At 46.9% G+C, this 15311-nt stretch overlaps 1 protein-coding gene across 7 annotated transcripts in view; it reads right to left on the bottom strand.

The window, feature by feature from the left end:
• Window positions 1-3606: 3606 nt before the first annotated feature.
• The window catches only part of syngap1b (synaptic Ras GTPase activating protein 1b), a 108800-nt gene continuing 97095 nt past the window's right edge, over window positions 3607-15311 (bottom strand). For 3 of the 7 annotated variants that reach the window (XM_060064500.1, XM_060064505.1, XM_060064507.1), the window contains 12 exons: window positions 15009-15248; window positions 14260-14595; window positions 13609-13753; window positions 13114-13258; window positions 12429-12665; window positions 11756-11972; window positions 11088-11278; window positions 10431-10638; window positions 9231-9767; window positions 8658-9086; window positions 8152-8328; window positions 3607-6806 (listed from right to left, as the gene is read on the bottom strand). In XM_060064500.1, coding sequence (XP_059920483.1) covers window positions 6591-6806; window positions 8152-8328; window positions 8658-9086; window positions 9231-9767; window positions 10431-10638; window positions 11088-11278; window positions 11756-11972; window positions 12429-12665; window positions 13114-13258; window positions 13609-13753; window positions 14260-14595; window positions 15009-15248 — 3078 coding nt within the window. In that variant the 3' untranslated portion in view covers window positions 3607-6590. The remainder of the gene's footprint in view (window positions 6807-8151; window positions 8329-8657; window positions 9087-9230; window positions 9768-10430; window positions 10639-11087; window positions 11279-11755; window positions 11973-12428; window positions 12666-13113; window positions 13259-13608; window positions 13754-14259; window positions 14596-15008; window positions 15249-15311) is intronic. The other 4 variants (XM_060064504.1, XM_060064501.1, XM_060064502.1 and 1 more) reach the window with 4 other exon arrangements.

Genomic DNA, 15311 nt, shown 5'->3' with positions numbered 1-15311 from the left:
TGGAGGGAGAGAGAGAGAGGTACACACACAGAGGGAGGATGGAGGGAGAGAGAGAGGTACACACACAGAGGGAGGAGGGAGGGAGAGAGAGACAGAGAGGTACACACACAGAAGGAGGAGGGAGAGAGAGACAGAGAGGTACACACACAGAGGGAGGAGGGAGAATGAGTGGGATATAAGGAGAGAGAGGAGGGAGAGATAGCGACAGAGAAATAGAGAGAGATACACAGAAAGAGGGAGGGGGAGAGTGAGACAGATGGAGGGGGAGAGGAGGGAGAGATAAGGACAGATAAATAGAGAGAGATACAAACATAGAGGGAGGGGGGAGGGAGGGGGGAGAGAGAGAGAGAGAGAGAGAGAGAGAGAGAGAGAGAGAGAGAGAGAGAGAGAGAGAGAGAGAGAGATACACAAACATAGAGGGAGGGGGGAGTGAGAGGGATGGAGGGAGAGAAGAGTGAGGGAGGAAATTTAGAGTGATACAGATACAGAGAGAGAGAGGGGAGTAGACAGGGGGAAGAGAAGGAAAAGAACCAAGGTGAGTTAAAGAGCGTGAGCCAACTACATCCAGGTGTATCCACATCACCTGCATCTTTTGTTGCCACGGCAAAAAGATCCCAACACACTCATGGTTATCCCTTTTTGCCTTTCTTCCTGGTATCTGATTTCCTGTTGGCCATTTTATTCTATTGGAACCCCACAAAGACCGTTGGTGTGATCCAAGTCCTTTGAAGCACCTGAATCCCTCAGTCCTCGTGTGCTCCAGTATCCAATCATGATACTTTTCTACCCGGCAATTATAAAGACTTCAAACCCTTGGCAATCGACGTCAGCGTTGTTATCTGGTGCCGGTTGGCCTGATTACCAGCCAATCAGGATAATCCCTGGGGACTCTCCGATTGGACACAACGCACGCCATCCACTGCGCCGCGCCGGTGACGTGGGGAGGGGCTTTTAAAAGAGCGCAGCAGCAGACATGATGGGGTGCTATCTGCCGCTTCTACCTGAGACCTCGACTGTGAACAGTCCCACGGTAGTCCAACTCCAAGGTGAGACTAGTTAATTTATTTTAAATCAACCAGCCTGACTCGTGGTTTATTCTGGTGTGTTTACACCCTGGCTATCTCCTTATTGAGAGTTGTAGGAAAACGAGGAAAATGAGTGACCCAGATTGCTCCTGACAACGCTCGCACGCTTCTGTCTTTACGTGCCCTTTCAGATGTCATTCAGTCAGACAGCCGCTGACAAAATGAATTAAAATCTCAATTAAGTGTATTTTAAACGCTTGGGAAAGGAAAAGGCTGTGAAAGGGGCTGCAGTTCATCGTACTGTACGCTACTGTATTAAATGGGAAAATGGGCATCAGGGGAAATATTAGCATGAGGAGGGAGGATTTAGTCAATCGACCCCCTTATCAATGGGATTATTTAAATGTGCAATTATTTCCAGAGCCTTGTGATCAAAACACTACACATTACGTCATCGTAGGCTGTTAGGGAAATCAGATAGTAATTATAATCACCAAGCCAACGAATAAGGGTTGCCCTTTTTTTGTATTTTGTTTCACAAAAAAAATAGTTTTCTTTGTTTTTATGTCTCTGCTTGATGTCCATTGTCGATTCCAAAAGTTTCTTAGCCTTCTTATTCACTCTGTTGCAGACATCTATAAATAAAACAAATCCACAGGTGGAGCTTTTTTAAACATAGGTGTTTGGATGTTTTATTCCATGAATAATGTACAATGTTGAGGTACTTTACAAAGAAATGAACAAAAACATGGGGGAAAAAGAGAATGAGCAAACAAGCACTGACAGAAATATTGGCACGGTCTCAATGGAAATGTCACATGGGTACAGCATCAAACTCTTCAAATGCACACAATGAACCATGAAGCTGCAGACCTTTAAATACATTGTCTTTATGAATCTATTCAAGTAGTGGTAGCTTATGAGATCAAGTCTTCAATGCAGCTCAAACAACGTTGGCCCCGGAGCGTAATACACAGGGTCAAGATGAAACGTTTGCTACACAGAGAAAAGGCAGAAGACAGGCGATGTACAATAGCAGGTGAGGTTCATGGCAAAGTCAAAGGACACATTCATATCAGACCTGGATGAAACTGGATGGTGGAGACGTTGTGTGCTTTGACATGCTTTGGTAGCACGGTCAATGGTAGCAGGCTGAATGAGCATCATAAACATAATAAATGGAGGAAAACTGAGTAAAATAGTAATATAGTTATCTGGGTTATAGTGAGACAAGGCACAGGCCGGAGTTTCAACTTCTATCTGAAATAAAAACTGAAACTTTGCAAGTTACTTTCAGCTACGGTTTCACCCAGGTCCGGACGCATATCATTAAATGGAAGAGCATATAATGGAAATGCATATAATAAATTGAAACCTATAGAGTTAATGTAGTACCTGGGCCAGTGTTGATGGTATTCAAACCAATCACAAGCTTGTCGAGCCAAAAACACAATACATCGTGAAGGGATTGGCATTATAGAAGATGTTATTGAACAATCGACACAGCCGTTGGCCAAGCTCTGCTCCACGAAATGGCAGACAGACCAACAACCAAACATGACCAATATCTCTGCAGAATTTATTCATAACTTTGCCCTTTTACGGGTAATTATATGGAAATAATACTTAAATAATACCATAACTGCATTGTTTACATTATTATAAGTTGTCACATCTATGTCACACTATCAATGACGTACTTCAGAATTCAAATCTCAAAACCCAAGCAGAAAACAGCAACGTAGCCTATTGCTATTAGAAACGTATTGTTTTAATGAAGAGCATCCATCGAGCAAAGGACATCCATCAAGTCATTCAGTGGATATGCAGATACGGTTCACAAGCACAAAACAGACATATCAAAGGCAGCATACTGTGCTCTCTTAACGGTAGCTCGCACAGTATACAGTATCATATGTCACGGTTGTGGGAAATAATATGAAGAAGAATTCTAATAAATATATGCTATATTCTGACTCCCTTGACCTCAAACTGTTTGATTCTTGCATCATTTAACAGACGTATAGGCAATACGTTAACGCTGAGTCTCTGTGTATACACTTTAACAATAATAATGGTGCATTCAACTTTTTTCCAACAGAGTATACTTTAAAAAATATATGAATGCTTGTATCCATTATTGCACTTCTCAGACCAAAAAGATTATTGCAAGAATGAAATAGTTACTTTATATTTGTATATTGTTCTCTATGATAATATGATATGATAACATCTACAGTCTCTCTCTATCTCTCTTTATATTTCTCTCCGAATATTATTTATATATATATATATATATATATATATATATTGTGTATATGTGTTTAAATAGAATACTCTGGCTCTTACATCACTGACTTTAAAAATATTTTTATAAATGAAGAATCCAGTAAACATGGGTATTTAATTAAATAGTAAACAATGCTATTTAATCAGCTCAGGTCAAGATAATATTATATTGTTTTTATTTTAATATATATATACAAACACGTATGTATATATATATATATATATATATATATATGCACACACACACACATTTAAACATAGATACATATGTGTGTGTGCGCGCGCGCGCGCGTGCGTGCGTGCGTGCGTGTGTGTGTGTGTGTGTGTGTGTGTGTGTGTGTGTGTGTGTGTGTGTGTGTGTGTGTGTGTGTGTGTGTGTGTGTGTGTGTGTGTGTGTGTGTGTGTGTGTGTGTGTATATGCGTGTGTTTGTAAATGCCTAGTGTAAAGTGGATTCATATAATGATCTTATTTGTCTTTGGTTTATACTAAATAATGCCCTGGCCATTTGGCAGTGTTCACATTGGCTCGAGCACTAATTCTGAATTATTTAGGGGTCATATTTTACCACCAGGTGTTATGTTGATTAACCATTCAAATATTTTTCCAAATCTAGAGTGACATCACACGTGTGATATTGAAATGGCTTGTTATAGTTGATTATCACACCAGCCTGTAAATAGGGGTCCTTTAAAGTTATTTATCCAAAGATTTAATGTGTAGTTCAACCCATTACATCAATGGATGTTTGGGGTTCATTTAATACTGGAAGGGAATTAGCTTTTAGAATTGAAGGTTAATTTAGTATCACATGCTGTTAGTGTAAACAGTACACTCATTTGATCATTTGTAGAATTCCAAGAAGAAAATTATAAGGATTTGGTGTCCATTGCCATCCCAATCTGACATTTGACCTATGGTTGTTCGGTTCATATAAACACGTCTGGAGGTCGATAATTTCCAGATATTATGTGCATAAAGTTGAAGTTTAAATCTAGACATGGAAAAATGTTGGTTGAACTAATAGCTCTTGCCCCAATTGTTCTGGCAAATTAAACTAATCAACGCTTACATTTTTTCGAGTGTCTGTCTAAGTGTGACTCCATTATAAAAATAATCTCAGAAATGTCATGCATAAAGATTGCCGTGACAGGGAACTTTAATATAACCCTTCTCTTCAACTCACTCTCCCCCTCCTACTCAATCACTAAGTCATCTGTTTGATTGTGCCCCAGCGCCCTCCATGTTCTTGGTACTACGTCTGTCCATTAGATAGTGGCTGCACCTTTGATATGGGCTTGATTAATTTGATAAATGCTGCAGCCTACATATCTGTACTTTAGGTAGCCAAACGTTTAAAAGTAACCAGATCCAGAAGTCCAGAGTGGAGTCAAGTAGGATGGCAATTTTGAGAAACTCATCCGAGTTTCACTTTCTGTAAACAGGAGACTAGCTTGCTGCTAGCACTTTGTCTGCCTAATCTTGGGGTTCAGTACAATGAGAGTGCAGAGGCAGAGTGCACGCAGGTAGCCATGTGGGTAGGAAGACAGACAGGTAAGGCATCAAACCATCTCATTCAGCCCAAACGAAGGGAATGGACAAGCTTATTACAGGCCTGTGACAGCCGAAGATGTAGAGCATTTAATTTATTTATTGCTGTCAATATGTAATTTCAACTAACATGACAATTTTTTTTTTAAATAAATTGCCTACCAACCTTTAACTGATGCATGCAATTTTAATCTATATGTTAACATAGTATTGTGATTGGTCAAAACACATTGGATTTGTGGAACCGGTAACTCTAAAGACGTGTGGACCGGAGCCTTTCGTCAAATATTGTGCAAGCCGCACTTCTGTCTTGATCTTGAGAGAGTACACCTTAGGAGGTATCATTGCTCATGCTCAGTTCAGGCAAAGAAAGAAGTAATCCATACTTCCTCAGTACACAGCATTATGCTTAATCACATGGATGCTAAAATGGAAGAGCTGCTGTCATGCAATTCTATTCCAGAGTCAGCCATGACCAAAGCTCTGTTTGACTAAGCTTGAACTTAGCCTTTCCTCTTGTGCTTTGATTCTTTAAAATTTCCCAGAAGTGAGTGAGTTGAAGATTACGATGTTGATTCTGTGGTGGCCTGCAATCCCCTAGAGATTGTGTTAAAAAAGGTACATATTTTCTTTGTAGAAAAAAATAAAGAGGTCCATTCCTACCCTCTGAGCGTTTAAACAAAGATATAGAAAGTTGTTCAAAGGTTGGTTGTTATTTACAAGTATTGGATAATTTAGGGTATATTCCATTAAAGCAGACCAGGGTTCACTGTCTTTCCATTTCTTCTCGCCTGGAGTGGATTTAAAGTGGTAATATTCTCTGTCAAACATATCTACACTTTGCAGACCATACTGTACACTACTTTTAAGCAGAAAACAAGGAGTCAGTCATGTAAATGTTTCAGACAGAACAGCTACAGCAAAGCCATAAAATCTGCCTTGCTGCCAGAGTATCCCAATGCAACACCCAATGGCCTATGTTACCCCTTCTCTGTCAACAACTTCATTTTGTAGAGGCTCAATAAAGTCTATGAAGTGTGTCGCTACAAGTAAGCTGCCGCCTCACATTTCAATGCAAGTGCTCATTAAATTCCAGTTCAGACATCGAAATATTATAACAGCTGACACTAATAAAAACCAAAGTGGTGTTGATGGAGGATTGTCTCCACATTTTACCGCATTCAGGTGTAAAACTGAAATCCATTTAACCGTGTTTTTCTTCCCTTCCCAAAAAGACTCGGTGGGTTAGTCCATTGTCAATCAAACAATTGATTACTCGCGCATAAGCCCATGAAGAAAGCAACTACCCCACATGATCTGGTAGTAGTGGCAGTAGAAGTAGTAGTAGCCCAACGGACTACCATTCATTTTTCTGCAGTTATTTCCAGGGCCATCCACAAAGAGAGTCTTGATCAGGCACACTTAAATCTGTTAATGCAGATACCATTCTCAAAAACATATTCTTCATTTGGTGTATGAGTTTGTTAAATCATGGATGTAAGCATTGATGCCTTTCACAGACAGCGTATCAAATGTCAAACGTCATGTGCTTCACCAACATGGTATGGGGTTCATGGTATTGGTGCCGGCAAAATGAAAAATGACTCATCCGCCCCAAGCAGAAGTGGAAAAGCCTTTTGAGGTCTCTTTTACTTTCCCTCCTTCGCAACAACAGCGTCAACATCAACAACAACAACAGCGAGATGGTGGTGGTGAAGGTCCTCCATTTACCTGCTGATTATCCCTTTAATCTGGGAGTCTTTCTCGTGCTGCTGCTGCCTAAGCCGGCGCTCGCTGTCGTCCAGCCGGTTCTGGTACTGCAGGAGGATCTGACTGGTCTGCTGCTCCTGGCTCAGCAGCCTCCTCTCGTACTCCTCTAGCTTTTTGTGGGACATCACCAGGCGCTCCTTCAGCGAGTGGATCTCATCCTCGTACTCCTTCACCTGGAGCAGAGGAGAGGCACCAGGGAGAAAACACTGAGAGAACGAGAAAAGGCAGACATTTTGCCAAAATTTGGGCCTCATTTGCAGGGCCGCTGCTGGCCGTTTCGGTGCCCTAGGCAGCTCGACATTAAATTTTGCCCTGGACAGGACTTCCGAGCGGGCACCGGCCCTGGGTGATAGGTTACATAATTAAGAAAAACACAATGGTGGGCCTCTTCATCACTAATTAATATATTGTTATAATTCAATAATGTAATTTATTTTTATTTTATTTTTTAAACCATAATTTTTGGTGCCCCCCCCAGGTAGGCGGTGCCCTACGCACTCTGCGTACTCCGCGTATAGGGAGCGGCGGGCCTGCTCATTTGGCCTAATAGTGAGAGCATAAACGTTTATGGATAAATTTTCTTGAGATTTTATTTGTGTCCATAGTGAACAGTGTTTAGTTTTCTAAATGTCATGACGGCTGTACCAACCACAATGAAACGTTATTTAACCTCCAAGAAAAGATGGGTAAACTTAAAATAACTTCATTATGACGACTGCAGTGGAAAGACATTAAGCCTTCACTGTAGTATTCATTTACCCTTTAAACATCTGATATATATTACATAAGGGCTGTATTGCTATTTATTATTTAGTCAGTTGGCAGACATTTCTATCCATACCACTGGCAGTATTTTCAGATACAGATCCTGGGGTTATGCACCTTGTGCAGGGATGTGTACAGTCATGCTTACATCGAACCCAGTAGCTTTGGGCTGCGAGACAAACAACCTAGCCATTATACCATCCTGCCCCTGTAGCCGTTACACCACGTTGCCCACCACAGAGCTTTAAAGGTCCCTGAAACTCCATTATCCCCTGTAAAAAATGTCCATGCCACCTAGGTGGCTGCCACACTCCACCAAGCCGGCTTTTCTGGGCTCATCCAAACCAAGGACACATGGTGTTGGTGTTGAAAACCGGTTTATTGTAGTGGTTGGGTATAATGATACAAACAGATTGTGATCCATGCTGCCATGTAACAGATCTCTCAGAGTGTGTGTGGTGATGGCTGCTTTAACCTGTGGACATTGATTGGTCGATGTACAATAGGTGTGAAGCCTCACCCCACCCCAGAGACCAATCTGTCCGACTGCGGCAAGGTGAGGCTGCCTAAACCAGCCATCCTCCACACACACTTCACACCCCCTTTTCTAGTGATGAGGTACCTACTGAGCAGGCATCTTGACCTTGTGTTACCTTATGACATTATTGTTGTTTTTTTGTACCCACTTACAATTTCAAACGGAGGATGACCTACCACCTGCTCCATCACAGGCCCAGGAACATCAACACCTACCCTCTCCATGCGAGACTCGTCCATGCTCTTCGAGTACTCCTTCAGCTTGAAGTCCTCGCGGTCGGACCGGGCGCTCAGCGGGATGTCCGCCGAGAGGTGAGGCATGTTGGACACCCAGGCCACCGTCCGCTCGTTGGCCGGGGTGGGGGGGTTGAGGCTGGAGGGAGTCTGGGAACCCTGAATGCGATGACCAAGAAGACCAGGAGTCGGTTAGATTGAGCCAAAAGCCTCGGTGGGTTAAGGGATGGGGTTCATTCATTGGGGCCTTACAGCTCGATTCACCTCTTCGTTTCTGGCCCACACTTTGGTAATCCTGACAAGCTTCAGAACAAGGAGCCACCGACTCATATCTAATAAAAGAATCCGCCTGACACCCTGAGGGCTGGCATACTTCAAAGGCTCTCGGAGATGCGGATCAGCCGGTAACACAGACGGTAACAGAGGAGGGGAGGATCAGCCAGAGGAAGAGGGGAACACCACGTGGTCTGCATTAAAACCGTTGGTACCTGTTTGCTCATGGTGGGCTTCAGCAGATGCTGTTGCTGGGGTTGCTGTGGCGACTGCTGATTGCTCTGATTGGTGGTTCCCTGCGGACTCTGGTTCTCCCGGACTGAGCTCTGTTGGTGGGGCAGGCCCGGTGGGGTGCTGCCCTTGACGGACAGCTGCCTGGGACCCGGCTGCCTCCCGGCGTAGCCCGACTCGGGGGACTGGAGGAGGTTCCCGCTCTGAGGCCGCGTCTTGGCCGGCGCCGAGGGCGTGGCCGCCGCGCTGACAGACAGCTGATGCGAGGTCTGTGATTTGACACGCTGGGCGGGAGGCGGGGCGATGGAACTCTGGCGCACTGGCTGGACTGTGGAAGGGGGTGTGGCCAGGGAGGAGTGGGAGGTCCCCGTCTGGGACGCCATGCCCATCATGTGTTGCGGTGGGATGTTATCCTTAAAGATACCGACACATTGAAATGATCTTTCATTGTGCAAAAGTGGAACGCTATCCCTTCGATCAGCAATAAAGAGAGAGAGATCCCAAACCTTCTTTCGCTGTCTTGCCACGTCAACCTTAAAAGGTGCATCCCCACGTACCTGCATGTGCATGGAGAGCTGCCTGCGTCCCTGGTCCGCACGGGTGTAGTCGTCGCTGTAGCTGTGGGAGTGGATGATGCTGGGCTGGTTCAGGTGCCCGTCCCGGGTCCTGAGGGTGGACAGGTCCTCGCTCCGGGAGAACCCTCCGTGGGCGAACTGGGGCACGTAGGACTGGTGGGAGGGCTCCGGGTCGGGGGCCAGGAGCAGGGGCGGCGGGGGCTGGGCCCGGCTGTGCTGGTGGTGGAGCTGCTGCTGCTGCTGTTGCTGGGGTCCGTCCGCGGTGGCCAGGTGGAAGAGGGGGTTCTGGAAGGAAAGCGGGTAGCGCATGGCGGCGGCCTGCTGTTGCTGCTGCTGGGACAGCGAGTCGGTGGTGGCGCCCATCTGGCTCAGCCGGAGGCCGCCAGACATGCTGGAGCCCCCAGAGCCGGCCGACAGACGCCCGCCGGCCCGGAGCTGGCTGCTGAGGCCCGAGCCCAGGCCACCACCGCCCCCGCTGCTCAGCCCGCCGAAGCTGCCCATGCCGCCGCCGATGGAGGCCTGAGAGGAGTGTAGCATGTCCACCGAGCGCAGGTTAGACACGCTGTTCATTCGGGGTAATCCTGGAGGTCCATTACAGAAAGGCGCTTTTTGATTGACACTGAGCAGCTAAATGATGGGCGTCATGAGCGGTATATCTTTTAAACGGCAGCAGCGCGCTGCCGTGTCGTTGTTCCCGTCAAGGTGACGAGGCCACGGATGACATGGGTGAAGCGTGATAGGGGTGCGTGTTTTTCTTTTTAGTTACCTAGGTACACCCCGGACACTGGATCGCTTCAAAGTATTTCCCGGGAAATACTTCCTAAAATGGGTTGTATGACGACTTGGAGAGAAAGCAGATCATGATATGACCATGTCATGATAACTTACCGCGTAGAGTGACCGCGTACTGTAAAATCGACCTGCAGGAACACTGTAACGCTGTCTCGCGAGCCTCAGGTTATCGCCCCTGTGGTCTATGATCGGGGGGAACGGTGTCCGGTCACGTCCCGAGTTTTCTGCGGCCCCTGCCCTTTGATTTTAGCCTCTCATCAGGGAATATGCGTTCGCCATGCATTAACCGACCGTTTGGGCTCAGCGAGAACAAGGCTAACCGACTGGGATGGGATGGCAGACATCCGGCCGATGTACGACGTCACGGACAGACTCAGGACAGACGCTCACCTTGGGGTCCGGATCGGTGATGTCAGAGCTGCTGCAGTAGGCGGGGCTGGAGCGCGCCAGGGGGGGGCGCGTCACGTAGAAAACATCTTTGGAGTTGGCCCGCTGGAGGTGCTCCCGTTCCTGGAAACTCAACTGGGGGCGCGAGGGCATGACTCCCCCGCCGGGTACCCCAGTGGTGGGGGAAGGCAAGCGAGTGATATCTATAGAGCTGGAGACGACCGCGTGGCAGACAAACGACAAGAGATGGACGGGTAAGAGGCCTTCATGTGGTGTGAGGAACCCAGTCAACGCCAAACACACATCAACCATCACCCACCACTAACCAACCACTCACCAAACATCTACTCACTAACCACCCACTATCCAACCACTCACCAACCATCCACTCACCAGCCATCCCCAACCCACTCACCAACCATGCACCAACCAACGACCCACAAACCAACCCCTTACCAACCATCCACTCACCAACCAATCACCCACCGTCCACTCACCAAACCCTCACCAAACAATCACTACCCACCGCTCAACTAACATCTCACCAACCAATCATCAACCACTCACCAACAAACCAACCACTCACCAACCAACCAACCACCACTCACAAAGCACACCACTCACAAACAAACCAACTTACCCAAGCACCAGCCAACTTACTTGTCGTACCTCTGGAACTCGGAGGAGGGGGCCCTGTTGAAGCTGGGCCTGGAGAGCAGGCGGCCCGACTGCTTCTCCTGCAGGCGGCCGGGGCCCTGGTGGCTGGGCTGCCTCTGGAGGTGGGGGTTACGCAGCGCCATGCTGATGTCATTCAGGAGGCGGGGCAGCGGGCCCAGTTTGATGATGGCGTCCTGGAGTCAGAGGGGACAAACGCAAAGTCAATATTCAATGGTCCACTTATTGAATTGATCATGTATGCTGCGTTTTACCATCGCATTAACTTTGAATGGAAAGCTGGACAACGGATATAAGGTGCGTATACTCTACCCTGAACTGATTTTGTGTCGCTCGCTTCGGTCATTAACAGTGCAAGGGTCCACCAAATTATACACATTTATTTTGATATGTCATGTAGATCTAAAAAATGCAGGTGTGGTAAAAGGTGTGGTATGGATTAAATCACATTCACTAATCCTGTTTTATTTGGAAATACGTCACATAACAAGCGCAAGACGTGTGCTAAAATAATATTCAGTTCTGACTTCTGACCCCGAACCTAATCAGTTTGAAAAAGTGAGGCGTACATGACAAACACAATGCATAAGCGGCAATCGCGGATAGCAAAAGGCAAGTAGGAAGCGAGATATACAAACGCGGGGATCATTCACCGTTGTCCCGCTAACCTTGCTGAGCTGGGCCATGACCTCCCAGAGCAGGCTGTGGAGGATGGACAGCTCCCTGCCCAGGTCGATGTAGCCCTCGAAGCTGCCCGCGTTGCTCACGCTGTCCAAATTGGAGATCTCGTACTGGAACTGCTGCATGGAGCCCCACTCCATCTCCAGGAACTCATTCATGAAGCACATGTACTCCTCTTTAGTGCCGAATCTGGAGCCATGAGGAAGGGGGAGGAGGAGGAGGAGGAGGAGGAGGAGGAGGAGGAGGAGAAGGAGGAGGAGAAGCAATGGCAAGATGAAGGGAGAAAAGTAACCAGAATCAGAGAAAGAAGGGGTTAATATGAGGAAAGCAAGGGAACGATTAAGTAAAAACAATATAACCATAAGCTGAATACAAAAATATAGGCAATGTATGATATAAAAATGAATAAAGTATTTGCACGGCATCCTTTGAACTAATTTATCTTTGACGGCTTAAGTTGAAAAGAAAAGCAGTAGGAATAAAGAAAGTACGTGCAAAATCTGTCCTACAAATTATGAACTACACACACAAAGAACAATAAAAAGATAACAAGTTATTTGAAGGTACAAGCAATAATAAACAAATCCCAAGCCATCAAAGTGAAAGCAGCAGCAGATACTAAAGGCCGCGTGGAAGGGCACTGACTTGGAGAAGTTGGCCAGGTTCTGCACCACCTTGGCTATGAGGGTGAGGGTGCGGGAGGTCTGCTCGTCGGGGTACTCCTGTGTCAGGTTGAAGAGCGACGGGGACATCACCGCGGGACACAGGAAGCGCAGGAAGAGCGAGCCGCTGATGAGGCGGTCCGCGATGTCCTCCCGGCCCCGCTCGGCACAACGTACCCTCCACGACGCAAACACCTCCTTCAGCTCCCGGGGGAACACGCTGGGGAGGAGCCGGGCGGAGGAACGCATTAGGAGAACCATGAGGGGGAACGTCAGGAGAACCATGAGGAGGAGAAATGACGAGGAACCGTGAGGAGGAACGTTAGAACCGCGAGGTGGATCGTTAGAACCGTGAGGTGGATGTAGAACCATGAGGAGGAACAATGACGAGGAACCGTGAAGAGGAACGTTAGAACCATGAGGAGATCCCTAAGAGGAGAACCATGAGGAGGAACATTAGGAGAACCATGAGGAGGAACCTAAGATGAGAACCATGAGGAAGAACTATGAGGTGGAACGTCAGATGATTGTAATGGCAAGAGACACAAGATACATCCCCTATCACACTGATAGGGTTAGGTTATGTCTGCTGGGCTTGGGTCTTCATAAGGGTCGGTGGTCCTACTTCCACATAGCCAGATACACACTCTGAAGGACACAGTACTCACCAATGGGAGTTGATGATCTTGCACAGCGCCAGTTCGCAGCACATGCGTAGGTTAGCTTGGTGGTCTGGGAGCACCGAGGGTGGGGTCCGCATGGGGTCTACCTCGCAGTTCTCCTCTGACTCGTACAAGGCTCTGATGAACTCGCCTGCAAATACACTCAACTGTTACCACTCTGTACAACCAAATACACAGTATTGTTGGCTGGTACAATAATGTGCAAACACACAGTAGTGTGTTAGCGGCCAGAATAACACTCCATCAGCTAGAACAATACTGTTCAAATGCCAATACATTAGAGTATACTGGCTATTACTGCGTTACCAAGCCAGAGTGGTTGGTTACCTACAGCACTACAGCCAAATACAGCTATGGCTCTGATACTCCAGGAATCTTTCTTGGGATTCTAATCAAATTGAAAATGAAGCAACCTTACATCTTAAAAAAATTAGCTTGAAAGAAAAGGCAATTAGGGCCAATGTGTAATAATTGTCGTACCTATAGCGTCCTTGAGGTACTTGTGTCCAATCAGCTTGAGGTACTCTTCTATGGCTTTGGTGGCCAGAGTGTTCTCTCTGAAGATAAGGTGTTCTCGGTCCATGAATCTGTCCACCTCACACATCGCCATGTCTGACAGGAAGTCCTGCAGAAAAAAACATTCAAACAATTACAATTCCGTCTTTCACGTTGACTATCATTTAGCAGACGATCCCACAGATACATGCGGACCTGTCATGCACTGTAACCCCCAACCCACCATGAGTAGGTAGGGGTTTGTTATCTCGCTCAAAAGTCTCTCAAAATAGACTGAAGACATTGATGATGATTACATATAATTATGCAACAAAGCTATCAACCTACCAAATGAATAGACTTTTTAATAATGTCCCTATACCATGCTTATTGTTGCCTATAAGGTAAATGAAGGTACTTTATTCACTGACTTCTTTTTTCCAATTCGCATGGCTACTCTTTACTCTTTCCAGTGGTTTTTAAAATAGCTTGTGCACCACGTTAGCTTCCTCTGTAGCTACCCCAACTTCGATGGCATGCTGTTGATGTGATCGTTCTCAGCCTGACTCGTGAGTCGCTTTAGATGAAAGCAAGCGGAACCGTTAAACGGCAAACAGCTCCGGACGCCCGACCTACCTTAGCCTTCCCCGTGCTCTGCAGGATGTGCACCAGTGCGCACGCCACCTCCTCTTTGCTCTTGACGCTGAGCACGGGCTCCAGCACGGCGCACAGCGTGCGGTAGTTGTTGGTGACGTACTCGGCGAACTCTTTGTACAGCTCCATGGGCAGGATGCTCATGGTCTGGTAGCGGGACTTGAGGCGGAGCGACGCGTTGATGATCTTCCCCCCGCCCACGCCCGCTCCCTTGGTGAGGACGCTGGGCTGGATGACGGGGTACCACTGCTCCACAAACTGACGCCCTGTGATGCTGGAGATGGGGATGCTGACGAGGCCCAAGTATGTGCTCTTCTCCTGCACGTCGGAACATGCCGCCCGCGACGCACAACATTTGACACACAACATAGAACATACAACACAACGACATATTGACACACGACAAACGACGCAGAACATTCAACACACATTGTAGGACATTTGACGTACGACACATGACACACAACACACAACACATAACATACAATGTACAGAATACAATAGCACAATGATGAGTACTGAATCAACAGCAAATTAAGGTTTTTGGGCGCAACATTTAATCCTAGCAAGTTAACTGTCCTAACTTTCATTGGGGATAAGAGGAAGGCCCCCACTAATACAAAAAGATAATTATAAAAACAAAACAAAAGAAGTCATCTAGATAAGTTCTAGATAGAATCGGGCTAACGTCGGGGTTGGGCTTTGCGTTTAGCTCGTTTCGTGCTGCTCACCTTGCGTCTCTTTTTGTCCGTCTCCTTGTAGAGGTGAAGGCGAAGGTTGCGGACGGCGGGCAGGTTGTTGAACTCAAAGTGCTCCCCCCAGAAGACGGTGTCGGTGCGGGGCTTGCTGGTGGTGCGCGCGTACAGCATGTCGTCCAGGCACAGTTCACAGTAGTAGCGCTTCTTGGCTGGAAGCTCGCGGGCCTCGATGATCCACAGTTTGAGCACATTGTCCACGCGGCGGCTGTTGTCCTGCAGAGACACGGGGGTTGGGGGGGGGGAACCCAGGGTGTGAGAGATAGGGTACGAACGCTG

The sequence above is a fragment of the Gadus macrocephalus genome, chromosome 11 (assembly GCF_031168955.1).
Source record: "Gadus macrocephalus chromosome 11, ASM3116895v1".
NCBI classification, from domain to species: Eukaryota; Metazoa; Chordata; class Actinopteri; order Gadiformes; family Gadidae; genus Gadus; species Gadus macrocephalus.
The sequence above is the reverse complement of the archived record's forward strand: the minus strand, read 5'-3'. Positions and strand labels throughout refer to the sequence as shown.